The sequence below is a fragment of the Zalophus californianus genome, chromosome 6 (genome assembly GCF_009762305.2).
Source record: "Zalophus californianus isolate mZalCal1 chromosome 6, mZalCal1.pri.v2, whole genome shotgun sequence".
Lineage (NCBI taxonomy): Eukaryota > Metazoa > Chordata > Mammalia > Carnivora > Otariidae > Zalophus > Zalophus californianus.
Window position 1 is genome coordinate 13635357 of NC_045600.1, and position 20550 is coordinate 13655906.

Here is a 20550-nt window from a genome sequence, read left to right on the forward strand (position 1 = left end):
CATTCAAATCACATTCCCATATGCTAAAACCCCACAATACAATTTTTTATTGTTTGGCAATATATGTTTTAATGTAAAAATTCAGGTTTTATTTTTACTTATTACATTGGTTGGAACTTATGTCAGGAACTAATTACTTTTGTTTTCTACCTCTTAGCTGAACAAAAAATACCCACACAATGTGGCATTATCATTAGACAAGACTTGCTTTTTCACATTTCACACAAGAATGTATATTATCTTTCTTGAACAAAATGCCCAGATTACTAAGGAAACCATCTTTGGAGGAAGTGTTTAATAAGCATATTTTATTTAAATAAATCCTCCAGTAGGAAATAGGAGAATTCATTGCCTTTAATTAGAAGAAGGCTGTGTAAGTAGTTATCTGTCAAACTTCTCTGTGCGGCTCACCATCATTTCCTTATTGGAAACATCAGTTTTTCCACATCACAGTTCCCAAAATGACTTTAAAGTCTGAAAAAATTCTGTATCTCCTTTGGCTTCTCTCTTGATTCCACCCAGGCTTTATTAATGGTTCGCTTCATATCATCATCTCCATCTTTGTAGATTTTCTTTAGAACATTCATCAGTCCCTCACTAGGATCTGTTTCAGTGTTGTAAGAGGGCTTTTCTTTCTCTTCTCATTCTTTTTCAACCTGAGTCAAGCAGTCCCACTGCGTGTTTTCTGCTTTCTTTCTACGTAAGAACTGTGTCCGTTTGACTTCTTTTTGAACTGCCTTCCAGAGATGGGTTTCAAGAGATTGTTCACAATCATGGGAATAACTCTTCTCATTTATATTCTTTGCCAAAAGATCAAATGACCTCTCTGTGAAATGCACCTGCACATTCTCAGGAGTTGATGAGCTCTAGTTAAGTTTGTGAAATCTACTTTACCTAATCTGACTGATCCCATTTGTAATTACCGATTTTCACCTTATATCTTGTTCTGATGGGAGCAACCACAGCAGCAGCTTTTCATTGTCAAGTTCTGCTTTTCTCTGTGATTTCTGCTGCATCATGTTCTTGATTTCTGTCTCATTCTTGGATTTTTCAGCTGGCTTTTTCAGCAGCACCTTCACCTCTTCCAGATCTTTCTATAGCTTCCAACCGCCCTCTACAGTGGAGTGACCCTGGGTTTCTGCAGTCAGCCTTGATTTAAAGAAGCTTCCTGTCCTCAGGCTGGCATAGCGGGAGCTGAGGGAGCCTCGTCCAAACCTGAAGCCGTGGTTGGGCTGAATCAGGCAAGGCCCCAGCTGCAGCCGGGCGGGGGAGAGAACAGGAAACCGTGCACCAAGTGAGTAGCTCACCCGGGTGGCACAGACCCCACCTGCTCCAGTCACAGCTCCCGCAGCCTGCGCCAACACCCACCAGGTGCAAGACCTGGTCCACCTCTGTAATCTAGATTTCTTAGGAGAGTCTTCTATATTTGCAGATATTTGCTCTTTCTGGTGACTTTCCCTCCTTCCTGAATATTTGAGCTTCTCTCTGGTATGTTCTTCCTTCAGCCTGAAGAATGTCCTTTAGCATTTCTTGCAGGTGCACATCTGTAAATTCTCTTCATTTTCTTTTATCTGATAATGTGGTTATTTTTGTCTTCCTTCTTGAAGGATGTTTCCACCAGATATAGATTTCTGAGATGACCTTTCTTTCTGCACGTGAAAGACATTTTGTGTCTTCTGGCCTCGTGTTTCTGATGAGAAGTCAGCAGTCATTCAAAATGACTGTTCCTGTTCCTTCTAGCTGCTTTCAAGATTTTGTCTTAAGCGTGGTCATCATGAGTTTGACTAGGAGGCACCCAGTGGAGTTTTTGTGTTACCCTGTTGCTTATTCACTGAGCTGCTTGAATCTGTAAATTTGTCTCACCAAATTTTTAGCCATTATTTCTTTAAATATTTTCTCTGCCCCATACTTACTCATCTCCTAGCATTCGATCGCACAGAACTTAAACCTTGAGATACTATCCCACAAATCCCTAATTCCCACCCCATCCCCTTTTCAGTGTTTTCTGTTTGTTCTTCAGATTGGATAATTTCTATCTACCTATCTTCAAGTTCCCTGACTCCTCTGTCCTCTCCATTTGCTACTAAGCCCATCTACCGAAGCCTCTAATTTCAGATTGTGAGATAATAGAAAATACACCTATTGGTTCATGCCCCAGTTCCTGACACAGAGCTCCTGAAACCCTCGTAAATTCCTAAGTGGTAACAGTACTAGGAACATCTTATATTCTAATGAGGTGACTCTGGGGCAGGGGTGGGGGGGCTTGGTTCCTGGGTTGGGGCTGGTCACCAGAAAGACCAAGCCATGATTAGAAACTTGGAATTTTCAGCTCACTCTCCCCATTTTCCAGAGAGGGGAAGGGGCTGGAAATGGAATTTATGATTGATCATGCCTCTGTGAGGAAGCCTCCATAAAACCCCAATAGTACAGGATTTGGGGAGCTTCCAGGTTGGTGAAGCCCATCCACACTGGAAGGGTTATGCACTCACACTCCATGGGGATAGATGCTCCTGCGCTCAGGACCCTCCCAGACTTCCCCCTATATCTCTCTTCACCTGGCCATTAATCTGTACCCTTGATCATTCTTTTAACAAACTGGTAGTGTTCTCCTGAGTTCTGTGAGCTGCTCTAGCAAATTAATCAAACCTGAGGAGGTGTAATGGGAACCTCTGATTTATAGCAAATGGGTCAGAAGCACAGGTGACAACCTGGACTTGTAAATGGCACTGGGGTGTGGAGGGGTGGGGTAGAGACAGTCTTGTGGGACTGAGACCTTTACCTGGGGGATCTCACACTATCTCCAGGTTGTGTGAATTTAAATTGTAGGACACCCAGCTGGTGTCTCAGAATTGCTTGGCAGGGAAAACACCCCCACACATCTGGTGACCAGAAATGTTTTGAGTGTGGTGGTCATGTGAGAGTATAGGAAGCACACAGAGGGGGAAAACTGCCCCCGTCGGTATTGTATTTTTCAGTTCTAAAATTTCCACTCAGTTCTTTCAGAAGAATTCCTACTGTCCTGCTGAGATTTGCTATCTTTTCTTTCAATATAAGATTTTTTTTTTTTACACTCTTGAACACAATTTTATTAGCTGTTTTAAAAATCTTTGGAGATTCTTTGGTCTCCCCTTTGCTTGTCTTTTGAGAATAAGCCATGTCTTTCTCTTTATTTGTAAATTGAGTAATTTTGGATTATACCCTAAGTATTGTAACTGATATATAATTTATGATGGTGTTGTAGAAACTCTGAAATCTGTTCTTTTCCTCTGAAAATAATTATTTTTTAAATTATTTTAAACAGGCAGTTAACTTGGCTGCACTCAACTGCAAAGTGTCTCCCCTGCAGTGGGAAGTAGCTTAAATTTTAGTTCAGTCATTTTGGCCTTGGGTGTGCATGAACAGCTTATCAGTCAGCCAGAGATTTGGGCAGAATTTATATACAGAATCTGGTAATCCTCTCTCTGGTTCTCTCTTTTTTGGTTCTTTCCTTCCTCATGCTCAGACTGTGGTTGCTCCAAACCCCGTCCTCTGGATCTTCTAGCCAGCAAGACTATAGATGTCCCCTGCAGGTTTTATGGTGCCGCTGACCTCAGGCCCAAAGTGGTTAAACAAAGCAAGCCTGGAAACTCACCTAGTGTGGTGGCTTTCTTCCAGTGTTAACTCCCCTTCATTTCTACAGCTTCCAGTCACTTTCAGTAGCTGGTTTTTAAAGACTTTTCTCCGAGTTTATATTTTCTGTTTGTGAAAGAGTTGGTTCAACTGGGGCTATTTGGCCCTGCCACAAACCTGAATTTATGTGGTTTCTCCCACAACATTATAAAATGAAATTTTCAAACATACTACAAAGGTAAAAGAATTTATAGTGGTAGCCTAGATTGTAAAGTTTTCCTATACTTTATCATAACTCTATCCATTAATACACCTTATTTCTATGCATTTCAAACTAAACTGCAGCCATTACTACTTGCCCCTAAATCCTTCAGCCATATGTATAATTAAACTAGAGTTCAACAATTTAGTTTTTTTTCTTTCAACGTAAAATTTGCACAAGTGAATGGATATCTGACCTGTGCATTCTTTGAGTTTTTAAAAATCAACTTTAAAATTGAGCTATCATTTACAAGAAAAGTTACCAATTCGGTGTATAAATTCAAGGGGTTTTGTAAAATGTAACCAATGCCACAATCATGAAACATTTCTGTTGCCCCAAAAGTTCCCTCATGCAGCCAATCCCCTCTCCTCACTCCTGAACTCATTTTTAAGGCCACCCAGTTCTACTTTGAGTGGGAGCCAGGGTGCCACTCCAAGAATAGGAATTAGAGACAAAGGAGAGAGGCCATCCACTGCCAAGTGTGTCCTGGAGAGCCAGAGAAGAACGTAATGGCAAGGCAGAGGCTGGGCTCTTTAGAAGTGTTCCCAGGCTGTCTCTAGAAAGGTTCGTTGAGTGGCTCAATGAGACCACACAGTCCATTCTCCTATCGAAAGGTGGATTCTGCCCATCCAAGCATAATTAAAGACGTCCATCTCTTGAGCCTGTTCTGGTATCAGAGTTCAGGAGGCAGGAGCTTGCTCTCATGATCTTCAAGATTGCAACCTTAGGCAGGTTCCCATACCTCTTTGAGCCTGTTTTTTCATTTGTAAAATGGGTTTCCTCCAGGGGTAAAGTGCCAACTCACCCTTGGGGTTCACATTAACATGGGACTCCTCAGTCCCACCCAACAGGCAGTGGGCAACGTGGATCCAGGACTTTTAGGACTGGAAGTCTGCAGGTCAGTTCTATGGAGTTGTTGAGAGTGTTTGAGAGACTGGGTCCAGGGAGGCACATTTCCTTGTGAATACGGTCCCCTTTCTGTGGAATCCTGGTTACCCTGCTGCAGCCAGGACTCAAACCTACCCGTCTTCCAACAATGACTTTCATGAAGTAGTTTAGAAGCAATATTTGTGGGAAAATGCTAATTTTTCAAAGACATGGGTTTATTTTCTACACTTGAATTACCATCTAAGTGCCCCAGAGAGAGAATGCCAATCCCAAGCACTTTGAGAATGAAAATCATTACAACTTAGACTTATGGAGTTCTTGCCAGTGTTTAAGAGCACCCTTTGATTTGATTTGATTCATTTGATTCTTAAAACAATCCCATGAGGTCGGACAGGTATGAGCCCCCACTTAACAGATGAGAAAATGAAGACTTAAAGGCATCACATGACTTGCCTAAGGTCTCATGATGTGGAGAGCAGAGCTGGGATCAGACAATTCTGAGTCCTGGGTGTCTTGGAGCTGAGTCACCTTCAGGCTTGTCAATCTCAAGCCATTATCCACGGAACTGTCTTCACTCAGTGTGATTGAACTAGCAAACCTGGGGAGGAATATATTATATATTATAACCCCGAATGCACTCATATAAATTGAAACAGTCATCTCACTTTGTGCTCCAAATATTTTCAGATTTTTCTACTAGATTTCATTGAAAATTGCTGGTCATGACTTCCTAAATTGATTTCATGATTCATTAAAGTGTTGACTGGCAGTTCGAAAAAATCAGCTTTAGCACACTCATTACAAGGGTTTTTACTTATTTATGCAAATTTGCAAGAAACTTGGACTTACAAATTTCCTTCTTGGTTTACTTTTGCTTTTAAATAAAATCTGCACACTCGCACACATTATTTAAGGAAGAGGCATAAAAAGGTTCCTCTGGCACACTATTAATACTTCACCTAGAGATACTTTCTTGCTCTGGAGTGGACTTCAGGCATTTCCACTTGTCTTTGGAGAACTCCACCACCTGCACCCTTCTCATGAGGGGCAGTCTCCTAATCTGGAGTGCTTGTACCAGGGATGGGTAGGTGACTTAACAGGGCCAACAGGTGCATCAGGGGACTTGCTGCAAGCTACTGGGAAAGAAGGTGTTTTGTCTGTTTTTTTAAAATAACCAACAGGAAGTAACGTGAGATCCTGGAGCGGGGTGGGTATTTCAGCCTCTGGGTGGAGAAAGCTTGCTGGAGAATGGCATCCATATTCCTGAAAGCGGATATTCTGGACCTGGAGACTGTTATGTTATGATCCTCTGGCTCCAGCATTTGCTAGTCTTTTGTTTGTTTATGCCCATCTGACTTCTGTAGCTGTAAAAACATCCTAATGTATTCTTTCATAAAAATATTGAAAAATTATTGAATAGCAAATATGTTAGGGGCTTTTAAATTTTCATTATGTCAATTATCTGAAGAAACAAAATCAGCAGCTACCATAATGTTAACTTCTAAAGGACCTATGAGCAAAGAGCTACCAAGAGCATGCAGAGTGGCATCGTCTCTGTCCTTGGGGCCAGAAGGGAACACATACTAGTTGTGACCATGAAATCTTATTTAACCCTCCCTAAATGAGGGTGTCACCTGCCCCACAGTGTGATGTATATAGTTACCTATGATTGATTATTATCTGTAATAAATTCCCTATGGATACAATTCATCCCTCACCTTTCCCTTCTGAGTTTCCTGTGTATTAAAGACTGGTCCAGATGCCTTCCAGGTTCTTAATCACAGTGGAGTGCTCTGAAAACCTCACCACAAAGGGACCAGGGAACAATGCCTTAAGTTTCAGTGGGGCTTCTGGTAGGCCTGAGAGAACAGAGCGTACTTGAGATGGACTTGCTTAGAAGTCTGTCTTTACCCCGACTTGCATTGCTTTGGCCCCATGTCTGCTCGCTACCCCTCGTCACTGCATGAGGCACCCTCCTTTCATTTCCTGGGCTGCCTTTTGCCCTCCTCCTCCAGCGTTTTCCATGCTGCCTTCTCTTTTGACACTTGGCGTAATCCCTTCTGTTCTCTGCTTTAGGTCTAGTCCGTGGAAACACCAGGTTTCAGTCAGAGAAATTAACAGAACGTACTTAACACAGCAACGTCTTCAGCTGTTGATGCTCACACTTCAAAGGAACCAGTTCCACGGTGAGGTTCTGGCTTTAATAATTCAGTGACTCAGGCCTGAATGCTAATGCAGCATTTAGCAGTTGATTTTATGGACCCATAGCTAGTTCAGTCATGCCAACTAGGATTTGCTGTTCCAGTGGATGAAGGTGTGCCTGGTTTTGTGGCTACTGTTACACATCCTGTATGCAAGGCCACTCCTTGGCTGGAGCTTGGGAACGTCTGCCACACTTGTGCCTGGTTCCTCAGCAGTACTCCCCGGATTCAAATCCCAGCTCTGCCCTTGCCAGCTGTGTGACTTTGGACAAATAATTTCAGTTTCCCCATCTGTAAAATGGCTGTGGTAATAGCACTGGGCTATTACGATTTGGCTCGTTAAGACAGAAAACACGAACAGTACCTGGCACACACCAAGTGCTCCGTACTCGCTGGTCAGTGTTCTTACGGGGACCAGTAGAGAGTCTGGGCTTAGAGGTGACCACCTGTCTCCATGTTGGGTTCTGGCTGTGGGCACTGCTAGCATTCTCCCAGGAGCAAATGGCTGCACATTACTCCTTAAGACTTATAAGAGCCACTTAAGACCTGTAACTTACTAGCTGCTAAAAATGCAGTAAGAAAATGTAGGTTTGTAGTACTTTTTTTGGCCTGGATATTGCTTGAAAAAAGTGGACTACTAAACTTGGAAAATTTGCCAAAAATGTTACAGTGGGATCCATGCATACATGTAGTTAGCACATTATCAACAGAATTTTAGATTTAATCCTATATAATATTTAAGCTATTTTACTTGTGCCATTGAGTTCCTGCACTTTTGCCATCATACTTTGTCATTATAATGAACAGCATTCATCAATACAATTACTACATTTTATGAATGTAAAGAAAGAATGCCTATCTAACCTTCTTGAGTATTCACCAGTCAAAACCAAGTACTTTTACAGAACGGGTTACAGCTCTCATTTTTCAGTTACGAGGGAGAAAGTAAAATGTCCTAAGATTTGAACCAAATATCCAGATCATCCAAAAATGATTTCAAAATGGACTAATATGTCATTTCCCTAGAAAGTAAACTAATTTTATGTGGAAAAAAGTTGTGACAAAATGGAATCTAAGGTCCTTATTTTCAGCATACCAAATCTGATGCAGAAACCATATGTGCTGGAAGTCACGTATGTAACTTCTATTAAGGAGAACTATTTAACTTCTACACAAGAACCCAGGAAAATAAAGCTGGGCTCCACCGTGGAACCTTATGGATATTATTTCACAGAAGGCTAATGTGAGGCTTAAATGTAAAGCATGTAAGCACAGGAGTCAAGACATAGGAAAAGCTCAGGAAACACTGGCTATTACAATATATGGAAAAATACAGCCTCCCAAATCAGTGAATTTCAAGGACGATTTGCATCAACTATAGTTAAAACCAGGCAGCCTTTCTCAGGAATGTGATAAAAAGTAATTTAGGGGTGCCTGGGTGGCACAGTGGGTTAAGTGCCCGACTCCTGGTTTCAGCTCAGGTCGTGATCTCAGGCTTGTGAGATCAAGCCCTGCGCCGGGCTCTGAGCTCAGGGCAGATTCTGCTTGTTTCTCTCTCCCTCTCGCTCTCTAAAATAGATGAATCTTAAAATTTTTTAAAAAAAAACCTCTCCCTCCTTCACCCCACAAAAGCAGCTGGTGGAAGACCCATTCCTCTCTTAAGAGTATGTGGGAGGTGAAGGGGACTCGGAATCCTCCTGCCAAAATGGCAAGCGACTTAAGTTGCTACATGTAGGGACTGACAATTTTCTGTCTTAAAATGTTTTAGGACTCAAACACTCATTCAGAATATTCTATTGAAATTCATCTAGTATGAAGATCTCGTTTAGACTTTTGGCTACACGTCCATCTCTAAAAGAATGTTAGGTAAGCTTTCCAAAGATCAAGAAAAAACTCCCCAGAACGGCAGTGGTTCCTTTGTCTGCATGCTAAGACGCTCCTTATTCAGTCAGTACGTCTCCTATAATAGAACTTTATGAAGCGGCAGGAAGTTGAATTGTGAGGTGGATGTTTACCCTCAGCATGTATACAGTCGCTGGCTGGTGTTTCCAGATCTGAAGCAGGGAGAGGTGGTGGGGAAAGGATAAAAGGCAGCAGCGGGGGGGTTGGGGGCTGGACACTGGGGAGGGTGTGTGCCGTGGTGGGTGCCGTGAAGTGTGAGACTGATGAACCACAGACCTGTACCCCTGAAACAAATAACACATTCTATGTTAAAAAAAGAAGATAGCAGGAGGGGAAGAATGAAGGGGGGGAAATCAGAGGGGGAGACGAACCATGAGAGACTGTGGACTCTGAGAAACATACTGAGGGTTCTAGAGGGAAGGGTAGTGGGGGGATGGGTTAGCCCGGTGATGGGTATTAAAGAGGGCACGTCCTGCATAGAGCACTGCGTGTTATACGCAAACAATGAATCATGGATCACTACATCAAAATAAATAAAAAGGTGGCAGGCAGCTACCTGCAGACACAAGGGCGAGGTGAGTGCTCCTGGAGTCAGGGAGAAGTAATTGTTAAACCCCAACCCAGAATAATGGAAGTAATTTCCTCAAGCATTAGCAGACACATTTGATGATGCTTTTTTGTAGCACTTTGGGTAATTCAGTTCCATTTAAAAAAGGACCAGATGAGGCAGAACTGCTTGCTTTTTGGGTTCCCATGTTGATTATTCTTGGGGCATTGTTTTCCGTGTATGCGATCAACTATGCCCAGAAAGCTCATGTTATGACCCTACCTATGCTGGCCTGCCTTCCCCCAGCCCATGCTGACCAGGGTAAGGGGCACAGAAGGCTGCCGTTAGCAGTTGGGCCTGGACACCCAGAGTGCATAACCCTTGGTCATGGGCTTCCCCTAATGTTACCTTGATGTACCTAGCCACCCATTCTACAGAACTTGTGTTTCCAGATGGGCCCCTTTGGGTCCCTACTGGGTGTAGAGGAATGTTACTTGGAAGTACGGCCCATGGACCAGAACTGGTCTGTGAGGAGTACAGAAAATAAGCATTTAGAAACTTCCACTGTAATCTGACAGTGCTGGAACATCCAAGCACCCGATTCTGTATTCTATAAAAGTGTCCACAATACACTCGAGGGGTAAAAACTGTCCCTCTCCTCACATACCATGCTGCCTGGGAGCTTGGGCCACCTGGCAGAAAACAGGCCGTGGATGCTGCCAGACCTGGGTTCAAATACTGGTGAGAGCACTTTCTACAAGTATGACCTTGCATAATCACTTCACCTTTTTGAGTCCCGATTTCCTTATCAGGAAAACGAGGATAATCCTAATGGGTCAACTGTAGCAATGGCAGGAGCAATCAATCACTGGACAGTTCTCATGCTGTGCAGGCTCGGAGTATCTTCACGCATTCACTCACCACTCTCCATCATCCTCCGTGAGGAGTATTACCACCACCACCCACATTTTACAGTTGAGGGGACCAACGCATAGAGAAGTTAAATAACCTGGTCTAGGTCACACAGCCATAAGTGGCAGAGCTGGGCTTCAAACTTTGGCAGTCTGACTTCAGCTGAGCTCCAACCCACTCTGCAGTAATGTGGATCAGATGAAAAATGTACCTGTGTGACCGACTCTGCCCAGGGACTGCTATCGATCTGCCGCTGTCCTCTCGAGTGGCTGAACCCACCCGGCAGAGCCCAGGCTTTCTGAGTCCTGTTGCAGAGCAGGCAGACTGCTGTCATGGTGACGCTGCTGAGACCCTTGCTTGGTGCTGCTCCACCCCCACCCAGGATGGGACCACCATGTTGGGGAGAATCTCGGGTCCCCTGCCAGGCCTTTGGACACACAGACTGCCGGGCACGCACTCTGGGCCAGCCCCGGACGCCTTTCCACTGCCTTCCCGGCTCATGTGATGGAGGGTTTGCATGTTCTGGGAAGTAGAAGGCAGGGTCATGAAAGGTCTAAGCCTTAGTTTAACCAGCTCACTACACAGGTAATAATAATTCAGTGGCTTTTCAACTTTTAAAGCAGTGCAAGCATGCATACACACACATATAATCCCAGATAATACCCTTTACAGAATCCCAAAACATAGAATAGGTAAAGCGGAGTTTGTGACAGGAGAAGGGTGGAGGGTCTGCAGCTGTCTTCCCAGACTTTTCTATGACAGCACCCCCGCTCTGCCCTGCCGGGTCCTAAGGTGAAAATTGTAGGCCTGAAGAACAGTCTGAAAAGCTATCTTCAGAAATCTTTCAAAATTAATATTCTACACTCTTCAAAGTTGTAAGATAAAGAGGCTGGAGACAAACTGGAAATCAGCCTCATGTAGAAAAGGTCTACATCATCATAGGAGAACGTGACTCCTAAGTATGAAGGACATACGTACATAAAGTGGAGACATTCACAGCTTTGACCCAAACCAGCTGTGATGTGGGGGACACCTTAAACCGTTCTGGGCCTCCGTTCCCTTGCTTGTGAACTGAAGGCACCAAATAAGGTTACCTTTCAGGGTTTCTTGCAAGTAAGATACTTGTGCTTTTATAGGGTTGTGAGCAGTCTTTTCTGGAAACTTGGGGGTGGTGATGAAAGACACCCATCCGTTCCAGGGAATGGGTGAGGAAATGGCAGGACACATTTGTAAGCAGAGAGGCAGCCAGCATGACGCCAGGATGAAAAGCCTCATGAAGCTGCAGGACGATGAGAGGCAGTAGGACTCAGTGCGTATGAAGGGTAGCCACACCGACCTCCATGACAGAGGCCAGGAACGTCTGCAGACTCAGGGCCAGCAACCCCAAGACAACACTCAGAAAGTGGAGGGCTGGGTGATAATCAAATGATCACATTCTTCCCCTGACAAGTTTTGATTGAATGAAGAGCACCTTTCAGGATGGATGGAATACAACACACATAGTCAATCTTCACTTCGGAAGAGTGAACACCATCATGAAATTCCACATATCACTTTGAGGATGACTGTATGTCTATACTCAACATTGTTGAGTTTGATAGCTTTCATTCCAAAGCTTAAAAAAGTGAATTAAGAAAATAGATTTTTTAGTGACACTGTTAATGACCATTAAAAGTATAACCAGCATACACGTTCACAAGAGTGAGCTGTGCAGAGTTTTGTTAGGGGTGTAGATAAAACTTTAAGGGTGAACATCCAGTACAAATTAGAACATCTATTATTTGGGGCTTGAGGTCTTAAACCTAAATTTCACAGTGCTTTAAGATTCTCAGGAGGGAACCCACATATTCCCATGTGTATCTGGTGCTTTGGTATAAGGAATGTTCCAAATCCATGGCCGATCTGGGGAAAAAACAAACAAACCACATTACATATGTATAATACTTATTTGAACAGGATTACAAAAAATTCACTTACCTGATAGGATAAAACCACCACGTTTACACATTGTTAAGAACCCCTCTCCTCTTTTTAAAGATTTATGAGAGTGAGTGCCCGTGAGCACACAGGGGGGTGGAGGGGAGAGGGAGAATGAATCTCAAGCTGATTCCGTGCTGAGCCCAGAGCCCAATGCGGGGCTCAATCTCCCGACCCTGAGATCACAACCCGAGCCAAAACCAAGAGTCAGACGCTTAACCAACTGCACCACTCAGGCACCCCCTTAAGAACCCTATCTGAACCAACCCCAGACAACAGCCCATTTCAGACAGTGGCTATTGGCAAAGGTTCATGCTGACACGGGCAAGTGAACATGGAAGCAGGCCAGCAGAAACCAGGGTGTACATCCTGGCTTGCTGCTTATATTGACCGGTCACTTTGCCTCTGTCAGCCTCAGTTTCCTTCTGTGTACCTGACTGTGGCGCGGTCAGGAGGGGAAGTGAGATAAACGCATGTAGTGTCCGAGAGCATCCCGCAGAGCAAGAAGCTCACAAAGTGCAGCTGTTATCTTTTACAGCGCGGGAGAAGCCAACAGTAACAGATGGCACACACTGCTCTCAGCGGGTCATGGTCACATATAATCGAGAGGCCTGAGGCCACCTCCATGAAATGGTTTTGTTCTGTCCCTTAAGGCTAATAATTGATGAGGTATGAACCTCTCTGTATAATGACTGTAGACCGATGGTGTAGCAAGCAACATGCCTCGGTAGGACACAATGGAGAGAACACTGAAGACCTAGGTTCAGGTCCTGCCCTCATCCTTCTCTGCAAACTCGGGAAAACACTGCGATCTTGGCCTCGGGTTCCTCAGCTGTGAAATGGGAATTAGCTACATAAGCAACCTCTCATGAGGATCCTGAAACATAACCGGGAGCACACCTGTGGAAGTTCCTGGCATGTTGTAGGTGCTCAATAAACATGAAATTTCCCTTTTAACTGGGGTTTCAGAAATTGAAAAAAATCAGAGCAAATCACTTTTACCATGCTTCACTACTCCTAGAATCAAACCAATTCTAAAGAACCATAATAGTAGGGGTAGGGTGTAAATAGGTCGCTAGGGTTAAGAATCAATCCCCACATAACTGTCCTGAAGAGGAGGAGCTACGACAACTCCGAAGGGGTGAATGCTTACAGTAAGGCGGCCACGCGGCAGGTGTGCTGAGGGTACCATCGGCAGAAGCAGCCGCCCAGCACCACCAACCCACTCTCGGGGAAGCTTCTCTTCCCGAACAGAGGCAGAGCGCAGCTCGGAGGATGGCCTGGCAAACAAAGGGAGGCTCTCCTCACACCTCACGGTGTTGAATAACGGCCGCGCCAGCATGAAAACAGCAGGACCCAGCAGATGTGCAGGGAAAGAAGGCTGAAGATGGCAACAAGTTATCAGAACCCTGTTCTCTTGTCTTCGGCCTTGAGATGGTGGGAGAGCCTGAAGCAAGCTTGTTAAGCCCGAGAGAGAGCCATAATCCAGGGCCTGTGCGACACGCTTCATCAAAGGCTGAGGGTTTGGCAGTGCTAGACTCCCCACAGCTCCCCACTGGCCTGAACCACTGGCTTTCTTCCACGGGGGACATGGTCTTCTGTGGCTGGACTTCTCCCATCTTTTCCTGCAGACTGCTCCGTTGGGTAACATCAGCTCTACTTCATCCCCAAGGCAAAGGACACCCCGATCCTTGCTATGGCAGTAGCTATTAGATTCTTCACTGAGGCAGGGTTTGTGATGCAAACACGTGCCAGTGAGCCAGCATCTTGGAGACCACCACTGCATTTATTCCTCTCCCTCACAATTAGCCAACGATAACCAAGTAAGATAACTATCCATTGGCAAATCCCTGGACACACCGCTCGATAAATGAGCAAATGTCTCTGCCTACGGGCTGACCATGTGCCATGCCGGCTGAGAGGTTCACCACTACCTGGGGAGAGAGACGCAAAAAGGCTAACAGGAAGGTAAGAGGTGGTTGTGACTCTGTTGTCTTCTGACCATTACTGGAAGTCAGCATTCACACTTACTGGCTTAGATGAAAGCCTGTTTTAAGCAATCCTCCTAAATTGTCCCATGAAAGAAAAACTTGCCTCATGAAATAGTCCTGCATATGTTTGAAATATTTGTCGAGTGCTGGTTAGATGCCAGGTACTCTGCTAGACAAAGCAGGGGTCCTCTCAGTTTATAGTCCAGGGGGACAGACAGACGAGCAGGAAGGCCGTGGAGCCAGAATTCTGAACTTGACCACGTCAGCGCAGTGGTTCCCGAACCTGGCTGACCTGAGAATTGCCAGAGCATTTCCCCAGAGCTCACCTCGAGGGAATTTCTTTCCATCCGTCTGGGCTGGGGCCTGGCATTACACATTCTTACCAAGTTCTAAAGGTGATCTTAACACAATCAGAGTTTGAGATCAGAGGCTAAATGGGATGAGCTTTTTCCTGTGATATAATGGAAGGATTTAAAACAGGAGTGTGACAAGATGAGAGGTGCATGGCAGCAGGGGAGAAGATGATGTCCACTGGGAGGGGACCAACACCAGGGAGATGAATAGGCAGTGCAGCCTAGGTGAGACACAGTGAGGCCAACATTAAGGCCATGGCAGGAAGGCTGGGGATGAGGGGACAACCAAGGGGTTTTATCTCTGTGTCTATTCCATCTGTCCCTGTGGTCAGTCAGTTGAGGACTGCGTGCATCTGACATCTCTTAACTCCATAACTTAGCTCTCTGTGGGGAGGTGGCACAGGGTGATGGTAAAGGGGTCATGGACATGGCAGACATGGGGCCCTGACCAAACTGACCTGAGTGCTTAGGTTCCTTGTCTATAAAGTAGGGGTTGTATTAGTACTGGTATCATGGGGGCAGTGAGGATTCAATAAACTCAGGTCAAGTGCTCATAGCAGTTCCTGGCACATAAGTACTTGATGAGTGCTAGCTGCTATAATATAATGATCACCACCCTCAACTCACAGTGGGTGAGGATTGTCATTATTCTATATGCTGTGTAGGTCCATCAGGTTTTTTAACAGCCAAACCCAAATACAATACCCCGTTCTACTTAGCCAGGAAATAAGCTCTTTGCTCTAATCCTCTAAGAAATGGCCCTTGTGTTACAGTTAGGCCTTGACCCCCATGTCCAAACACCCATACACACATTTCCCACTGTCTTCAGGGGAACTTGATATCCTACCTATAGAAGCCACTGTCTGTCACCTGAGCAATCACCTTTAATTCTTTCCTTGTATCAGGCACAGACTGTATTTGTATATGGCGTGTGAGTGATCCCAAAGAGATGAACTAATGAGATTTCTGATGCCACTTTACCTTAGCCTACCTTGAAATCAACGAATGGATAAAACACTTGCCAGCTTGCAATACAAAGGAAAGCTCCAAAATATTTTACACTGGGTTACCGACCTAGTAGAGATGCAATCTTTGGTAATTGTGATTCCAGTGTTATCTGAAACCCATTAACTCTCTTTTCTGTGACGATCTCCCGTATTAATCTGTGACTAAAAAAAGCACAAGAGAACAATCTATCCAGTGGAAGGAAGTATAATTCAAATTGCTAAAAACCAAGTACTGATTTCAATACCATCTGATAAAATTACTTTTTACTTTGATAATTTCAGATTTCCTTAAGGTTTCTGTTTACAAAGTAATTTTAAAAGCTAAGGTGGAAGTTTGGTGTCAGGATTCTGTTTGTACTATGAAACAAAAAGATTTTATTAAAGGAGATGACCAAAATCCTGTCTAAAAACCTTTCCTGGTTCTCTCATTTAAAAAAAAAAAATCCTCATTTCTAAAGATCTTTCAAACAACAGGCCCTTGAAAATTAAGCATATCAACAACGATTTTAAGTGACTTACTTCTTTTGCATTTTCTTTGGATTAGAAAGTTAAATCAGCTTCGTTTCCCTTACATAAATACTTTATGAATCAGTCTCTACTATTTAGCAATAATTATGAGAGGTCTAGACTGAAGTTTATTCCTGTACTATCTAAATTCGAGGAATTATTTCAAATGAATAAAGCAGTAGGGGGAATGGTTACTATCTGGGAACCAATGGTTTAAAGCACTTTAGAGGATTATATATACTATATATATGCTAAATCTAGATCAGGTGTATCTCATGTGCCAAGTAGGTTTTAATGACCTCTCCGACTGAGCAATTACGTATACAGCTAATTCGCTTAGTTCTAGACATTTAAAACTTAAATTCTAAAATATACAAAACCTGCAAAAGATACAACTTGGCAGATACCACCTTAACCAATTGATCAATACTGACTTTATCAGTAATCAGGCAGATTGTTATCATGTGACTTCTTATATGATGCACTAAGAAAAACAACATCTCTTCTGTGGTGTTCTTGGCAAAAGTGCATACTCTGGACCTACTTACAAAAAAACAATGGACAAAGTCCCTCACCATCTATAAAATAACTGGCCTGTGCTCAGCAAATTGTATCATAAAATACACAAAAATATTGTGGCACTATTCCAAATTAATGGAGACTAAAAAGAGTGATGATCAAATGTGACATGTAACCTGAAACTTCCCTTTTGCTATAAAGGACACTATTGGGGCAACAGATGAAATCTGAATAAATTCTGTAGATGACAGTATTCAATCAATGTTAATTCCTGATTTTGGTAACTGTACTGTGGCTATGTAAGATGTTTTTAAGAAATATATATTGATGTATTTAGAGATTGCAAACATGTTTACAACTTTCAAATGGATCAGAAAAAAGTTAACATGAGAAAGAAGGATTATGTAAATATTATAAAATATTCACATTCGGAGAACCTGGGTGAAGAGAATATGGGAATTCTTTGTACTTAGAACTTTTTTCTGAATCTGAAATTATGACAAAAAATTAAAAATAAATACTACAGTTGACTCTTGAACAACATGGATTTAACTGCACAGGTCTACTCACATGTGGGCTTTTTTCCCCAATAAATATACATACATTACTTAAGTGTATTTTCTCTTCCTTATAATTTTCATTTTCTTTTCTCTAGCTTACTTTATTGTAGGAATACAGTGTAAAATACATATAACATACAAAATATGTGTTGACTGTTTATGTTATCAGTAAGGCTTCTGGTCAACAGTAGGCTATTAGTAGTTAAGTTTTTGGGGAGTCAAAGGTAACGTGCAGATTTTCAGCTGCGCTGGGGGTCAGTGTCCCTACCCCTCCCACACTGTGCAAGGGCCAACTGTATACATATTACCATGTGTATTAAAAAAAAAAAAAAAGAGAAAAAAACACCAAAAAACAACCCAGGTCATTTAACATAACTAAAGTCTCTGAAGCTCTGTATGTTCAATTATTCTTAAATTTGACACATAATTTATTCTTTAAGTCCAAATAAGATAGGCTTTACTTAACCTTACCTTGTTTTACCCACTTTACAGTGTATCAGAGAATACAAAGAATATAAGCTAAAAAGGGAGGACAAAGCAGATGCTTCTGGCATATAATAGCTCAGGAGAGATCACATACTGGTCTATTTTATTCTTTTCAGGCTCAGGGTCACATAGCAAGTGGGACATATGGAAATAAGATTTAAACGTTGGTGACTTTGCTTTATAAAAGATTTTTTTTTCTCACGTCAGATGGGTAATTGTGCCGAGATCGTAACAAAGTTTGAGGAAGGCACGTGTCACACATTGGCGTGAATACCCAATCATCACACTTAACGAACTACAAAAGGATCTAAAAGATTTCCTTTAAAACTACAACTCCTATTAGTCAAATGAGTTTGGTTAGGTATAACTTTTCAAGTGAAGAGTAATTTCAACTCCATAAGGCCAGGGATTTGTGTTTGTCTTATTCATAGACGTAGTCCAAGTACCTAGACAGTGTCTGCACACAGCAGGTTCTTAGTAATACAACTGTGGAGAAAACAGATAAGCAGCAAGTACTGTGTAAAGCAAGGTGGGCCTGCAGCTGTGTCTGTTTTGCTTTATTATTTGATCGATTTCTTGGTTTCAAGGATGTCTGCTGGTATCTTGCAATAAACTGTAATTTGTTCACAGCAATGTATTTCTTTGCTAAGCTTTCTGTATAGTCCTCAGATTTTAAAAAATAACGAACAAGATCTTATACATGTTACAGTGGTTTGAAAACCATTTTCAAACAAAGTGCTTTTGAAATGTTCCTAACCACTCACTTTTCCAAATCTGACACCTTTCCTCTAGTCCGTAGGATTCCCGTGAATGCTGGCTACATATGAACTGGTGGCATCTGAGTGACTGGCATTATTCTGCATGCTACTGAAGCAGCGTGGAAGGTAAAACTGTGCTAATAAAAAATAAAATGCTCCAGTCTCTCTTGTATCTATCTTTCAAAGGAAATGTATAAACCCAGAAAACTTTGCTAAACAATGGAAAACATTCTGCTTGCTGGCCAAGTAAAAGATTCATTGTTACAGAGTCTAAGATACTACCCAGTTGGAAACTTTTAAATTCTTGAGAATGCTTTTTCTATCAAAACTGAAGGGACCTCAGGATATTTTTAAGGCTCCTCTATCTCTTTCATTCTTGCTTTCAAAGTCCTTTGGAGATTAGGATTAAGTGGAGGAGGTGGAATTCCAGCCAAGGTTCTGGGCTGGGGGTAGAAAGTACAGAGCCCAAGGCCAGACCACAGGAAGTCACACTCAGTCCATGGTCCTCCGTCCCCACCTCTAATAAGCTTATTCAGAACTCAGGTTTAAAGAGGAAAGAAAAAAACAAAAGAAAGGAACACGAACAGACAGTAGGAGAAAAAACAAAGGTACAGCATAAAGCTGGAAGGTGGAAGGAGAGGTTTTCACCATCAGATCCTGAGACGCTGGGTGGGTTTAGGGACCGTCCCACATGGGCCTTAGGCTCTTTTCATCCTCCGCTCAGCAAGGGGAAGGGGAGAAAATGAACACCGGTCCATTATACACGCCAGGAACTGAACTGGATATTCTAAATAACAGAAACAACAGCTAATGTTTAGTGACTGCTAACTCTGCACTAGAGACTGTGTCAGGTACTTTACAGATAACATCTTGGTTACTCTTTTCAACAAACTCTATGAAGTAGGCACTCTTATTTTCCCACTTTACAAATAGAGACACTAAGGCCTAGAGAAAGCAAATAACTGCCCAAGGTCACTTAGGTTGCAAGGTTGGCACAAACAGAGCCTAGTTCTAAAGCACTATTTTTCACTTGTGTGTGCAGGGGGGGTTGGGAGGAGACAGATTCCCTGAAATTCTGATAAAACTGATATGATCTTGCTAGTGAAAAATGAAGATGCATAAATATACAACAAATTCAGAGGACTCAATATACATAAATTGGAAAGAAGGAAAAAAAGAACACCTTCTGAAGCTTGCTATCAATATGACTGATTATAGCTCTAGATTATAGCTCTGCAGCTGCACCCTAGACAGCATGAGACTATATGGACACATCTGACAAAGTTAATACCATTGAAGAAACAGGTCCACTGGAAGGGGAAGGTCTGGTTTACCACCAAAACCAGAAAGGGCAAGTGAGGGTGAGGGAGTAGCTAAAACCCATCTAACACTGTCCAGGGAAGAAAGGGACCCAGTGGGCAGGGCTGACTCTGTTAGGGAATCAGAGATTTTGGAATATTAATGGAGCGATGTCATTAAAACTTTCCAAACAAAAACCAAATTTTCCCTGTTCAGATTCAGAATTTACTCAAAAATCATTGACTATAATCTGGCTATCTGTGTAGGCATCTACCTTCCAGGGGAAAATATGCTGGTTGTAATAGGACCTTTTGCCATTTTAAATTAATAAGCATGTCCTGATTATACAACTGCTCCTGTGTGAGTCTTGTAAGTGTGAACTTGCTTTAAAGACAGATATTCTAGGGCTAAGACAAGTGCAGCCTGTGGGGCTGGGTCACACCTGGGATGGAGCTGGTCCCACTCATGCCGGCCAGCTTTCCTCCAAAAACATGAACCTGAACCAATGTTCCAACGACTTTCTATTATGAAAAATACTTGGTCACTGCCTTTAAGAAAGTCATAGTCTAGGGCAGCCTGGCGATCTCCCCTTTAAGAGGATGAGAGGTATCTGTGAAGTGAAAATTATTTTCATCAAGATATTAAGCCATTATTTGTCATCTTCACTTCTTGTGAGTGTATAGAGGCTTTGTGACAGGATATTGCAACAGAGCAGCTATGATAATTCAGTGGTCTTTCATTAACCCAGATAGTAAAGAGGCCTGCCTGCAAA

The 20550-nt window shown here is 42.8% G+C and overlaps 1 protein-coding gene, 1 non-coding gene and 1 pseudogene across 6 annotated transcripts in view; all 3 read right to left on the minus strand.

Moving 5' to 3' along the window:
- Positions 1-447: 447 nt before the first annotated feature.
- On the minus strand, positions 448-1049 carry LOC113909353 (annotated as a pseudogene).
- A 4180-nt stretch (positions 1050-5229) lies between these two features.
- Positions 5230-20550, minus strand: part of TDP1 (tyrosyl-DNA phosphodiesterase 1) — a 92427-nt gene continuing 77106 nt past the window's right edge. For 4 of the 5 annotated variants that reach the window (XM_027570772.1, XM_027570775.1, XM_027570774.1 and 1 more), the window contains one exon: positions 9299-12223. In XM_027570772.1, coding sequence (XP_027426573.1) covers positions 12150-12223 — 74 coding nt within the window. In that variant the 3' untranslated portion in view covers positions 9299-12149. Of the gene's footprint in view, positions 5358-9298; positions 12224-20550 lie in introns of those variants that run through there. The other variant, XR_003515756.1, reaches the window with a different exon arrangement.
- On the minus strand, positions 17923-18028 carry LOC113910810. The gene has a single exon (XR_003516295.1). It is a non-coding gene; the product is annotated as a small nucleolar RNA U13 (small nucleolar RNA).